This window comes from Staurois parvus, unplaced genomic scaffold (genome assembly GCF_062004578.1).
Source record: "Staurois parvus isolate SC_StPar_1 unplaced genomic scaffold, SC_StPar_1.0 ptg000195l, whole genome shotgun sequence".
Classification (NCBI taxonomy): Eukaryota; Metazoa; Chordata; class Amphibia; order Anura; family Ranidae; genus Staurois; species Staurois parvus.
The window spans coordinates 12,029,535-12,044,091 of NW_028317991.1; the positions used below are offsets into that span (position 1 = coordinate 12,029,535).

The window sequence follows — 14,557 nt, forward strand, 5'->3', positions numbered from 1 at the left end:
GGTGTTACCTTTTAAGTATTAATTTGATATTGTACCTACCCTTTTGGACCTTAGAGGGTGAGCCCCAGCAGTAGCTGCTAAATTATGAGCGAATACACTAAAAGATACATTTTCTCATTTTACTCAGATTGTACTTCAAGAAATGGCTTTATTTTTAATCTCTATGTTTCAATTCATGAGAAATAAGCCGCTTGGTCTGACACAATAAAAAACACATTTACCATAAAGAAGACTCCGGTTTATTGTTTCCTTACAGAAATATAAAAGGTTTATATATTGGGAACTTAATTCTGTACATAAAACCAAAGCCTTTTCTAATTACTTGTGCTCTCTATTTCACGTTTAAAAATTTTGTAAAAAAAAAAAAAAATTATATATACACATATATACATACACACGCACATACATACATGCACATACACACAGAGACACAGACGTGGTAATAAAAACCGTATAGTGTCCAGTTCACCTTCTCATGTACCCTGAAACAACATGATCATCCAAATCACAATCATTATTATCTGAGAGGTCCTCTTCATAATTATCACTGCCGTACTCAACTGCAGTTGGTTGCAATTCTACTAATACACTGGCTGTACATGCTGGGATGTCCCCATTGAGTGAGAGCCCTTGTCCTGAGTTCATATCTGGTTCTTCAGTTGGCTCCACTTCCATAGCTCCTCTATTTTGCAGGCCTGTCCACATATTTACTGAATTTCCCATACATATGGAGTTTAAGTTGACATTGAAGACCCCACGGTTGTCAAACGGGAGGTCTGAAGGTGACTCTAAGGCATTGGTTGGTATTGGTGGGACGCTCCCAGATGAATCTGTGATGACGTCTAAGCTTACTGGGTGTGTTGTGGAGATTCTCTCTTCATCTGAGGATCCGGTCATCTGACCACTGGACTCCAAGGACGAAGAATTACTTGAAAGTATAGGACCACTGCTGTCTCCTGCACTGGTGTCACTGTCCAAAAGTCTTTTTCTGCTGGCATAGCCCCCTTCTTTGTACTTGTCTTCCTTTTCTTGGCTTTTCTCCACCTCTAGATCTTGAATTACTACTTCCACTGGTACAATGTATGCCGGAGAAGTGCATTCATTACTTTCACTGTATCTACTCTCCGACTGGGGCAAGGATTTCTTAAAGTGGAAAAAAAATGGCAGTGTTAAACATAATACAGGTCTATGATGACAAAGCAAAATTCTATTTAAACCCTTGACACCCAACTTTCGGGCCTTTGGTGAGGTCAGAGGGCTGCACATCAAATACCAGTCTGTTGTAGAAACATTGATTAGGGTAATAGAATGGATCTCTACTAGGCTCAGGTAACATGTTCCCACTTTCGTAATGTCTTCTGCAACATGTGCCCAGCCAAAAATGTATCCTGTCTACACTCTCTGACCCTCATTTCCTCTATTAGATCTGCAGATTCTGAGTGTCCTCTCAAGCATTACATATATTGAACATTATGTGCAGCCATTTGGCGATGTCAGGGGCCGCATGTGATTTCATAGGTTGACAACCACTGATCTAAGCAGTTAAAGTGGTTGTAAACCTCAGACATGAAATCTGAACAAAGCACAGATTTCTATAGTCTTTACATGCCTCCCCAAAGCACTAGGGGGGGTGATTTACTAAAACTGGAGAGTGCATAATCAGGTGCAGCTCTGCACAGAAACCAATCAGCTTCCAGGTTTTATTGTCAAATCTTACCTGCACAACCTGAAGTTAGAAACCATACATAGCTGCACTGGATTATAAATGCACTGGTTATAGTAAATCTTCCCCACCGTGTCATTTCTCCTTGTGGTCTAGTTCCTGTAATCTGCATGAGTCACTTCTGACACCAAGAGTAAAAAGATGACAGGGAAGGGATCTCCAACACACAAACTGTGATTGACAGCCTCAGCTCAATTTCTGTGTGAAGGAGAGTGTGTCCTTTCCCTCCAATCAGCTCTCTCAGCAGTACGGTGTGTAACTGTAGCTCCTCGCCCCATGCTTTGTAAGTCTGTGAAAAATCCTTTTACATCTCTGGGTTTTACTAGGAGAAATATCTAAGATAAACAGGTACAACTTACACAGATGTAACAAATCATCCTGCATATCACAGGAGGAAAGTCATTTCACTGGGTATAGGTAATGGTTTACAACCACATTAAATGCAAGACTGAATTATCTTTATCACGGTTTACTCAGTTTTATGATCCACACAATAGTTGGAAGCAATTTGCTCATTCAGGAATAATAATAGGTACTATATACTGTGGTATCCAGTTTACAGTCCTCCAATATCCCCAAACCTCTCCGATTCTCTGCCTTTAGAGGTTTTTGTGAAATATAGGAGAGAGCTGAATAGGAGAATATAAGAAAAGAGAATTTAAGAAATGACTGGCGTTCTTCATCCATCCTTAGTACTAAGCAAATGGTAATTAGTATGAAGGCTGCTTTTGGTTGTACAAAGTTTTACTTAGAGCAATCTATTATGAAAGCAGATTTAAACCCAGAACAAAAATGTAATATATTGCAGCTTACTAGTCGTCAGATGTGCTGGCTGAATTGTTTTTACAGGCCAATTACCTTTATTTTCACCCTGTGGTCCTGCCAGTAAAACACTTCCTGTCAACAGGGTGACAACACTCACTCACCATACCATATCCATGGAGAGGCTGCGTTGCCACCCTAGGACAGGAAGTGTGCCAAGACTATAGTATATAATGGAAGGCAAGGGTTCTGTCATCCTCATCTGCAAACAATATAATGGTTAAGAATGCAGCTTGGGCAAGCAGAAAAAGACATTGTCAGTCAACAAGATTTCTGAAAGGATCAATCTTAGGGTCCATGCACACTGGGCATAAAAAAAAAAAAAAAAAAGTCACTTCTAGAAGTGTTTGGCGTTTTATTTTTCCTTCCTCCAAACGCCTCTCCATGTTAGTCTATAGCCTCAAAAACACAATGAGAATATGGGACTAATGATCGTCCGTTATTATTTCTGCATGCTAGTCTCATATCTAAAATGAAGCGGTTACTAAAGTTACACAAATTCTCGTATGACAGAATACAACTTCAGAAGTGATGTAATGTAATGCGTTGTGTCGTAATGTACTCTTTAGTTTCTGAGCATGCACAGTCTTGATCACTCGATTGTTTTCAGATGAATACTGATGAACTCCTCAGTCACAACGGGTGCGACTTGGCATGAGGTTTGCATGCCATGCGACTTGCAAATCGTATGCCAAGTTGCACCCTATTGTCCGCTATTAGAGTGGGCATGTCTTGTTTTTCAAAATAAAGCATGGAGACATGGATGGATGGGGGGGGGGGGGGGGGAGTTTCTTTTAAATATTGAAATTGAATTAACCCCCCCTCCCCCCGTCACATCAAAGCCAATTTGGAAAGTGTGCGACTTACAGTGAAGTCGCACGATTTCAAAATCGGGTGACCTGCCAATTTCATTGCGATTTGCAAGACATCTGACACAGATGTCTGTGCAAATGACAACAAAAGTATTGCATGTACTACTTTAGAAATCGGTACCGCTCCGTCCAAGTCAGAATCGCACCGATTTCTAAAGTAGTACATGCACTAATTTTGGTGCGATTTGCATAGACATCTGTGTCAGATATCTTGCAAATCGCATCTCAAATCGTCAAGTCACACAACTTTGAAATTGTGTGACTTCACTGTAAGTCGCACGATTTCAAAATCGGCTTTGATGTGACCGGGGTATAAATGAAAATCGCTTGTTCAGGTATCGTATGAGAAAAATTTTCTTGCTTGTCCCTTCAATAGTACACAGCTTTCAAGAGCCGATCACGACAGTTCATGCAAAATTAACAATCAGATTATCAGACCATCGCTCCCAAAGAGGTATTTTTTGTCTGATTTTCTCATTGTGTGTACTAGGCTTATAGCATATAGATGTTTAGAGGCATTTAGAGGCAGGGGCATATGGAGGCAGAAAAAAACCCTTTCCTTCCGTGTTCAGGAGAGCAGCATTTTGGCGCAAAAAATGTGTCAAAACGCACGTAAATGTGCCTAACCACTCGGCGAGTTTAGCGTTTGGGCATTTTTTCCCCATCAATGGCCAGAATAAATTAATATTCTGACCACTGAGGGAAAAAAATGGCCAAGTGCTAAACATGCCCAGTGCTTAGGCGGGTTTACGTGCGTTTTGAAATGAAGAAACGCCCAAGCGCTTGACATGCATAAATGCATCTAAACACGTTTAAAAAAAATGGCGCTTAAGCGCATTTTTGTCAGCTGCGTTTCTCCTGCCAGAAGAAAAGTGTTTAGGAGAGTGCCAGTGTGCATGGATGCTTAGAACAGTGGTAACTAAGCACTCTCATTGGTCTATTTACCAGACCAAGATGGGCCGATTAAGAGAAGTTCAATGGGGATTACATGTCCTTTAGAAGTTTTATACACACCAGGCATGGACTGGTGGGCTGCATGTCCCACTTTTGCAGCAAAAGTGAGTCTTCCAGACTAAATGTACATACAGTAGACAGTTACCAAGTCTGCCCTCTAACAATATTTCATGTATAATAGATTCATAATATAATAAAGAATAAGCAGTGCCCTCCCTCTAAATGTTTTATGTTTAGTTATTTCTATTATTTTGTCAAAGTCCTCGGCTAGCAAGGTAACCATCCCACATGCTGCTCCAAGGCCAAACACTTCAAAGTGAACTAATTGGACTAAGCTACAGCTGGAGGCTCCTTATCTTCTGGGAACAAAGAGTCTCTCATCACAAAAATCATTTAATGCAAGGCTGAGCCTGAGATAACATATGCATCCTCTCCCCCACCCCACATACAATATTCCTTAATGAGAACCTGGAGAATGATGAAGGTTTTCACTGGGGGTTCAGATAAGTCTCTGCTGCTGGTTCTCCCTACCCTAGAATAGATAGTAAAAATAAATAATGTATTATCCAGGAGGTCAAGCTACAAAGGTCTATGCTGAAAGGAAAAATAAAGTTCTACACTAGGGCTTATGGGTTTTCTGTAAGGGGGGACCATTCCGCAATGAGCATTTGTAAATGGCTAAAACTCCACATTTAAGGGGACAATTCCATTTACATGAATCTTGAATGAGTAAGTCTTACTACAGAATAAGACATTGATACCAGAAAGTGTCAGTTTCATAGTCCCTCCAATAAGCTCCATGGTTTGATCCACCAACCCCTACTATGTCCTGGGGTGACATGGGAACTGGCAGAAGAAAACCACAGCATCAGGGAACAAATAGATAGACAATCCAAAAATGTTGTACACTGTAGGATCTTCAGTACTGTGGAGATCAGAACTTTTGTCCAGAGCAGCGTGGAGCCAAAACTACAGAATAAAAGGAATAAAAAAAGACAAACAAAAGAATCCAGCTCACTATAAGGCTTCATGCAAACGGGATGTTTTAAAAACACTCCTTCTCTTGGCTCTTGTCAAAGTGTCTAATGCTTTTAGAAGCGTTTAGGCGCCCTTACAGGTGTCACGTACCTGTACGTTAATTCATTTCATTGGCCAGATTAATAATTTATTCTGGCCATTGAAATGAATTAACGCTCAAAACGCTAAACATGCCTAGTGTTAACGTGTTCTGGTGCATTTACACACGTCAAGCATTTTTTTCTGCCAAAACGCTGCTGCTGCTGGATGCATTGGCCCTGGGTTTTTTTTTCTGCTGTTAAACGCTATTGCTACTAAATGCTTCTAAAACCCTATGTGTGCAAAGACTCATAGGATAATATGGAGAGCTGTTCGGAAGCAGAATAAAAAAAAAATAAAAAAAGCCTGATGCCAGTAAAAGTGGCTGCAAAAGCCCTGTGTGCATGAGGCCTAAGGCCTCTTGCACACTACAGCTTGAAAAAGCTCAGTACAGCATTTTATTTATTGGTGTAAAATGCAGCTCATTGTCTATAATACACCTGTACACACAGGTGCATAAACAAAAGCAGGGTACTATTGAGTAAAAAAAAACAAAAAAACAAATAGAAAAATCAGCATTTTGCGCCAGTATGCACATAAATAAATAATAATGAGCATAAATAAATATTACTGAGCATAAATGTGAATGAATTTTGCATAGGAATATATTGCACGCATGAGTGTGAATATGCACATAAATATGCACAACACAAACCTCTGAAATTACGTCTAGAAATGCTGATGCTCAAACATCATTACCACGTACAAGAGGCCTAACAGGTAGAAATGGTCAGATAAAAGGCATTGAGATACGCACCAGCACTTTCGGGAAGAATTTCCTGTGCATGCCTATGTATCCAGCTTTGTCCAGTGCAAACAAACACAGTAATATTCCAAGAAACAGTAAGAAGCCGCACACCACAGGGAGAATCACATGCATTCTGTCAACTGCAACAAGAAAACATTTGGGTCACGTAAAAAGATAAAATCGCTAAAAGAAAGCTGTATGGTATTTTTAACGGTTACACATTACGAGGTCTATTTGTAAAGTGTTTTCACTCAAAGATTCACACAGCTTTCACCCATTTTTCCCCCAACTGAATCCAATAAGAAAACTGTGAATCTTGGATGGAAGTTGTGTGAGGACAGTTATAAAGAGAGCCCTATCAGTCCTTATTGAAACATTTATCTAGGCCTTTTGGTTTTCATCAGTCCTAAGCCTTGTACACAAGATGAGAATATCAGATGAATGATTTTTTTTCCCGCATGTTAGTCTCATAATGAAATAGGTTACTTAGGTTATGTAAATTCTCATAGGACAGAATAGAGCTTTGGCAGTGATGTAATGTATTGTATTGTAATGTATTCTTTTGTTTCTGAGCATGCGCGGTCTTAAAGATGGCTTCAGACTTACCAACTATGGAGAGTCTTCTTATGAATTGAACATATTGGAAGATGACCGATGAACAGTCAGATTGGAAGGTAATTTTGCCCATTCAGATTTGCCTAAATTTACCCTTCACAGGTGCACAATCACCTTTCCTTCGATCCCCCACTGCTTTTTTTGCTGGCGGCAATGAAAATAAATATCTGATGCATTTAGGTACAGGAACTATGCAACTCTCCTTTTTACATGTGAAAGTGGTGGTGCTTGGTCCAGTGGTGTCACATGGGGTAAGATGAGAGTTCTCATTCCTGTGTAAGCTGTAAGTCACACCATCATAGCAGCTGAACAGAAAGGGGGGGGGAGGGGAGTGAAAAGTAGGTAACTATGCTCTGCAGGGGAGGGAGGTGGTTAACCTAGCTAAAAAGAGTAGGGAGGGGTTAACACCTTTGTCAAGTTCTTAATGCTGTCGGTGACCCCTCTGGGGAGATTCGCATTCTCAGTTTGTCCTGGTGACCAATGTCCCTAAACCAGAAAGGGAAGAAAAATATATACAAGTAAAGCCAGCTCCAGGCTCAGCCCTGAATGCCCCACCTCTTCCTCTGGAGGCCCACCCATGCTGTACCCATCTTTTTCAGAGGCCTACAGCCCACTTGATGTGCTGGATCTTCTACAGCTGCACTGTCCTCTGCTAATGCAGAAAGTAGAATGCACAGTACTGTGGTCATGATGCCCTGCAATCATGGCATGTCCTGCGTCTGATGTTCATTGTCATCCAACCCCACAGATCCAGGACATCTTGTGGCAGAAGTGTAGTGTGGGGGGGGAAGGGGGGGGGGGAAGGGGGGGGGGTGATTGGGGGGAGTAGACTAGAGAGACTTTTTTTTTTTTCTTAATCGAAATAAAGAAGGAATAAGAAAACACACTGTGGTTTGCACTTTAAGTTGTTTGTGACATTGAAATAATAGGGAAATCCTCCAGTGAGACTCTTGTTCTCTTACTTTGGAGAGATCTCCTCACAACCCTCTTGTACTCACTTAGCAGGGTTGGCAAACAGGGAGAAAGGTGCTGTGACTCCCTCAGTCATGTGACAGTGCTTGGTAGTAGTGACTGGCTGCTAGGCCAGATCACTGTTACAGGAGAGGTGGTCACATGCTTTTCCAAACCCAGAACCACTAAGATTATTGGCTTCAATGGTGGGTGGAAGAGGCGTTGAGGGAGCACTGGTCAGATAAGTACAATGGGTCATAGGGCACCCACTCTGCCAAACATTAGATGCCTTGTTTCTAATTATACATGTAAGTTAGTGAGGCCATATTCACTTCTGGCACTCTTGCTTAAAGCGGAGTTCCACCCAAAAGGGGAAGTTCGGCTTTTAGCCTTTGTCCCCCGCTCCCAATTAAGGACTGGCACCTTTGGGGAGTGGGGGGGGCGATGCGTGAGTACCCAAATTTGACAGGTACCCGCTCCCACTTCCGCTGGCGATTGGAAGGGAAGTTGTTCTCCCCCCTCCCACCCCGCAGTCTTCTGGGACATGTGACAGGTCCCAGAAGACTACGGGGCCATTCACAGAGTGGCTGTATTTTAAAAGTCAGCAGCTACAGTTTTTGTAGCTGCGGACTTTTATTTTTTTTTTTCAGGTGGAACTCCACTTTAACAGTGCTCCATATGGTGGTAATTTACTGCTTTATCTCAATGTGAGTCCATGACCGAATATTCAGAATGTCTCATGAATTACTGGATACAAGTGCTTTCTCCCACCCGCTTTGCCTAGTCTAGCTCTTTGGATGTGTGCAGTATGCCCAAAACGTGAACAGGCTAACACAGTTTTCATTCTTATCTATCTGGGCTTGCCGACGCTCCCGGTTCCTCCCCCTTGCTGAGTGCCCCCATAGCAAGTCGCTTGCTATGGGGGTACTCGTAGATGCTCACTCCTGAGCCTCGCTCTGTGTGTTCATTGACGCAGAGTGCGGCTCAGCTCTCTTCCCCCCCACAGCTTCCTTCTCATTGTCTGTGATTGACATTAGTGGGAGCCAATGAAGAGGGACAAAGCCGGGAGAGCATTGCAGAGAATGCATGAACATAAAAGATAAAACCTTCAGCCTTAAGAACTATTGTGTTACTAAAGTCTGAATAATTTTAATTAAAATAACAAAAATGTGTTATACTCACTTGCTCTGTGCAATGGTATTGCACAGAGCAGCCCCGCTCCTCCTCTTCTTCTCAAGTCCCCCGCCAGCGATCTTAGCTCCTCCTTTTCGTGTGTCCCCATAACAAGTTGTTTGCTAGGAGTCACATGGTGCTTTCTTTGTCCCGACCAGTCTATGGAGCCGTGCACCACAGACACACACACAGTGGGACTTAGCCCCCCTCCAACTAGCTCTTCACTGTATTTGATTGAGAGCAACAAGAACCAATGGCTCCAGTTGCTTTTCAAGTCCGTGTGAGGAGGAATAGAGGGGAGAAAAGATGCAGCCGTGTTCAGTGCTGATCACTTCTCTCTTCTCTTCCCTGTCACAAAGGGAAGGGGGGCACAGGGAAACTGAGCAAGTAATGCATTAAGGTAAGGTTTTTATTAGGTTTATTATTATTATTATACAGTATTCATATAGCGCCAAAGGGTTTGCTCAGCGCTGTACAGTAGCAAGGGGGACAGAACATGAGACAAGACAGTAACAATATAATACACGAGGGGTTCGAGGGCCCTGCTCTTTCGAGCTTACAATCTAGGAGGGAGGGGAAGGTGGCACAGGAGGAGATGGCTGTGGGGGATGGAGTGGTGGGAGGAGTGGAGGAGGTTAGTTGTTAGGTGAGGTTGGGGTAGGCTTCCTTGAAGAGGAGGGTTTTCAGGGTGCGCCTGAAGGTGAGGAGGGTAGGTGACAGTCTGATGGATTGGGGAAGGGAGTTCCAGAGGATGGGGGAAGTCCTGGAGAAGTCCTGCAATCAGGCGTGGGAGGAGGAGACCTGGGAGCTAGAGAGTAGGAGGTCCTGTGAGGAGCGGAGGGCATGGGTAGGGTAGTATTTGGGTATCAGGTCAGTTATGTTGTTTGGGGCGGCGTTGTGAATGGCTTTGTAGGTCATAGTTAGCAGTTTCAATTTGATGCGTTGGGCAATCGGGAGCCAATGAAGGGATTGGCAGAGGGGGGAGGCAGATGTGGAGCGGTTGGTGAGGTGGATGAGTCTAGCCGCTGAGTTTAGGATCGACTGGAGTGGGGATAGCGTTCGTTTGGGTAGGCCAGTGAGAAGGGAATTGCAATAGTCCAGGTGTGAGATGATGAGGGAGTGTACGAGTTGTTTGGTGTTGTCTGGGGTGAGGAATGTGCGTATCTTGGAGATGTTGCGGAGGTGGAGCCTGCAAGATCTAGATAGCAATTGGATGTGGGGTAGGAAGGAGAGGTGGGAGTCCAGGGTGACACCCAGGATTTTGGCGTGTGGGGTGGGAGAGATGGTGGCGTTGTTAGTAGTGATGGAGAGGATGGGGGGGGGGGGGGGGGGGGGAGACCAGGAGCTCGGTTTTGGATAGGTTAAGTTTGAGGAAATGGAGTGACATCCAGTCTGATATGGTTTAGTATCACTTTTAAGGGTAAAAACCCCCCCAAAAAAGGCCTGATGCATTTTAGTGCAAGGTCTGCTTTAAGGGTCAGCTCACACCAGGAATCACACAGGGATGAGCATGTGTTTCTTTGCAATTTGAGCAGTGCATTTGCAGACCAATCATTTGAATGGGCTGAAATCACACTGTAGCGCACCAAAAGTAAGTAACTATCATCCTGCGTACACCCACAAATGCAAAGGCACACACAGGGGATGGATGTGTATGCAAACGACATTGCATTACACATTATACATTGCCGTAAACGTCAAAGCGGGAGCAACAATTCCATGCCCATCAATTACAGTTTATTCTAAAGTGATGAGCTTTCAAAGCAATTCAAATGTCGCCTATTGATAATTTTGCGTACTGTCATTTTTCACCATTATATAAGCGCACGCAGTTTTGAGGCCCAACACATTTGCTATCTATTGACTCTACACTACTTTATTTTTTACAAGAAATTGGGGATTCAATTGTGTGTGTGCAATAAATTAATTTTAGGGTATTTTTCCTGAAAATATAGATTTGATAACAATTGCGCACATATTAAAAAATACAACTACCAAAGATTATTTCTACAAGACCTATGCTTTTAGAAAATACAGAATGTTAATGGGGATTCAAGTAATTACATAAAATGCAGATTTTAATGTGTGTGAAAAATTTAAAAAATGCTCTAGAGTGAAGCGGTTATTGAAGTGATCTAAAAAAACGGAGGAATGAAGGCCTGATGCATATTAGTGCAAGGTCCACTTTAACCACTTCCAGACCGGACACTTTCACCCCCTTCCTGTCCAGGGCAATTTTCAGCTTTCAGCACTGTCACACTTTAAATGACAATTGCGCGGTCATGCAACACTGTACCCAAATGAATTTTTTACCATTTTTTTGAGACAGATAAAGCTTTATTTTGGTGGTATTTATTCACCACTGGGATTTTTATTTTTTTTGCTATGTATATGAAAATGTCCAAAAATTTTGAAAAAGTTTTTTTTATAACATTTTGCAAATAAATAATATTTCATCATAATCTTTGCCAAAATTTATTCCGTTATCTTTTTAGTAAAAAAAATAAAAACCAAATTAGTTTATAACCAAAAATTATAATTTTTTAAACTTTTTTTTTACATTTTTATTTTTTTTTATATTATTCTTTATTTATTTTTTTTTTTTTACATACTGTCACCCTAGCAGTACAGTGTCACCATGGTGACACTGTACTACTTGTGAGGGGGGGGGGGGTTGAAGACTTTTTTCACCCATATAGGATGTAAAAGCAATCATTCCTCCTTCTCTCTAGCTGCATTCTTGCACTCATTGAGAAGTACTGAGTGAGCTGTGATTGGTCACAGCTTGTCACATGGTACAAGGCTGTTGTGAATAGCCTTGTACCATGTGACCTCTGTGATCATTCACAGATTTCACACGTAGTAAGCAATGATGTCACAAGTGACATCTTGCTTACTACTTTGCATGTGATCACTGATTGGCAAATCAGTGATCACATGATCGGGACCTCGTACAGAGGTCCCGTCCGACGATCGGTGTTTCACTGTATCCGGAGGACACAGCAGGCACCGGATCGCGGTGCTGCGCGCTCCGAGGGAGCGCGCACAAGCAGGGTGCGGGGAGGCCGTTTATAAACGGCCACCCGACCCTGCACTGCCACCGTCCGGCCGTTTATATGCAACGGCCGCTCGGTAAGTGGTTAAGGGTCAGTTCACACCAGGAATCACACAGGGATGAGCATGTTCCTTCGCAATTTGAGCAGTGCATTTGCAGGCCAATCATTTGAATGGGCTGAAATCACACTGTAGCGCACCAATAGTGCATGCACTACTTTTAAAAACACACTGCGACCGTATCACATGGTACTTTGGTATCATGTGATCTGGTTCAGGCAAATGCACTGCGTTTGCAATCTGCTTTTGGGGTGTCATTAATTTTACATGGACATCCACTGCAGATCGCAGACACAGCGCATTTTGAACGCGGTATAGAACACCACGCACAGAGCGCAGGCATCCTGAACCGCAGTGCACTGCGAACCAGAACTAAAGAGATATGCCCCTCCCTCCTAGATTGTAAGCTCCAAGGATCAGGGCCCTCCTATCCCTCTTGTATTGAACTGTATTGTTTCTGTACTGTCTCCCGTTATATTGTAAAGCGCTGAGCAAACTGTTGGCGCTATATAAATCCTGTATAATAATAATGTTACTTATCTGTATCAATGTAATACAACCAATAAAATGTAAACAAAGTAACATAATAGGTTTGTCGTACCTCTGGAGACTTCTCCTGTGATGACACATTTCGGGGCAGATTGTATGAAAGGTGCTATATTCATACCTGCTTTTACATCCACCGACACACAGTAATTTGTATTTGGCCGCAGATTTAAGGTAACCGTAGCATTCAGACTGCTCAGTTTTTTCATGTGCAAACTCTAATAAGGAACAGAGCACAACAATGTTAGAAACGACTCAATAGTATTGCGGTAAAAAAAAAAGTAATGTTATCATTAGTGTTCAAAGCCGAGTCCTGCACAGTTGTAGAGGTTCCTCTCCTGGACTGAAATGGCTTATTCTGATTTTACTGCACACTGTGAGCTCCTCAGCAAGTCCGAGAGAGCCTGTCTTATTCTTATTTCTGGCCTGGAGAACATCTTGCATCATCTAGCCCTGCCATTTCTGGGCTGACCCTTTCATTCACGGAATTTCAGTTCTTTCAATCATGGAGGCTCAGCATCACATATGGGCAATACCTAAGGCGATCCACATGCAAATACAGTCTGCTTAGGATTGCCCATTCCTCCAGACTGACATCCTCTAATAAAGGCATTTTGATATTTGCATAACTTCTTTCAAAAGCCAGGCCACTGCTTGTATCAGGGTTAAGGCTTTTAAAAGGAGTATTGAGATGGTATTGTGGTGTTTTCAGGAAGCCATGCACAGCATGCTTCTGACACCTTCTATCAGCCATTGCATAGAGAAATGGAGGAGCCAGGCAGTCAAGTGAAACTGAGTGATAATCAACCTGAACTCAGGACACACTGATTTGTGCACACCCAAGAGTTAAAAAAAACTAAAAAACATGATAGGCTGCTGCTTCTATAAGATATAACCTTCTCAGATAGACAACACGCATATGAGAAGTGCTGGCCAAATAAATAATGAACTGACATAAACCGTAAACCTAAATGCAATAAACTGATAATAGTCCTTAATGTGAAATCAATACGTGCAGATGCTCCTTTCACAACCAATAAGTGATGGGTGCTCTGTGCTCCCCGCCTGAGTGCCCCCCTAACTCACCAACTGTAATGGACTCCTATGGTGAGGTAAGAGTCATTATTATTATTATTATTATAATACAGTATTTATAAAGCGCCAATAGTTTGCTCAGCGCTGTACATTACAAAGGGGGACAGAACATGTGACAGAACAATAACAATACAATGCAAAACATGAGGGGTTCGAGGGCCCTGCTCTTTCGAGCTTACAATCTAGGAGGGAGGGGATGGTGGTACAGGAGGAGATAGCTGTGGGGGATGGAGTGGTAGGAAGGATGGAGGAGGTCGGCAAGTTAGCAGGGGGTGGGGTAGGCTTCCCTGAAGAGGTGGGTTTTCAGGGTGCGCCTAAAGGAGAGGAGAGTAGGTGATAATCTGATGGGTTGGGGCAGGGAGTTCCAGAGGATGGGTGACACCCTGGAGAAGTCCTGGAGGCGGGCATGGGAGGGGGAGACCAGGGAACTAGAGAGAAGGAGGTCCTGTGAGGAGCGGAGTGTGCGTGCTGGGCGGTACTTGGATATTAGGTCAGTGATGTAGTTCGGGGCAGTATGGTGGACAGCTTTGTACGTCAGCGTTAGGATTTTGAATTTGATCCGTTGCGCAATCGGAAGCCAGTGGAGGGATTGGCAGAGGGGGGTGGCGGAGATGGAGCGGTTGGAACGGTGAATGAGTCTGGCAGCCGTATTCAGGATGGACTGAAGCGGGGATAGCCAGCGGTGAGGCAGGCCAGTGAGGAGGGAGTTGCAGTAGTCGAGTCATGATATGATGAGGGAGTGGATGAGCTGTTTAGTGGTTTCTAGGGTTAGGAATGTGCAGATTTTGGCGATGTTGCGGAGGTGGAGTCTACACGAGTTTGTTAAAG

At 43.1% G+C, this 14,557-nt stretch overlaps 1 protein-coding gene across 1 annotated transcript in view; it reads right to left on the reverse strand.

Moving 5' to 3' along the window:
- Positions 1-216: 216 nt before the first annotated feature.
- The window catches only part of LOC149461720 (interferon alpha/beta receptor 2-like), a 79,472-nt gene continuing 65,131 nt past the window's right edge, over positions 217-14,557 (reverse strand). The window contains exons 6-8 of the mRNA XM_089677973.1: positions 12,690-12,852; positions 6,245-6,375; positions 217-1,143 (exon numbers count right to left, since the gene is read on the reverse strand). Of these exons, the coding sequence (XP_089534099.1) occupies positions 466-1,143; positions 6,245-6,375; positions 12,690-12,852 (972 nt within the window). The 3' untranslated portion in view covers positions 217-465. The remainder of the gene's footprint in view (positions 1,144-6,244; positions 6,376-12,689; positions 12,853-14,557) is intronic.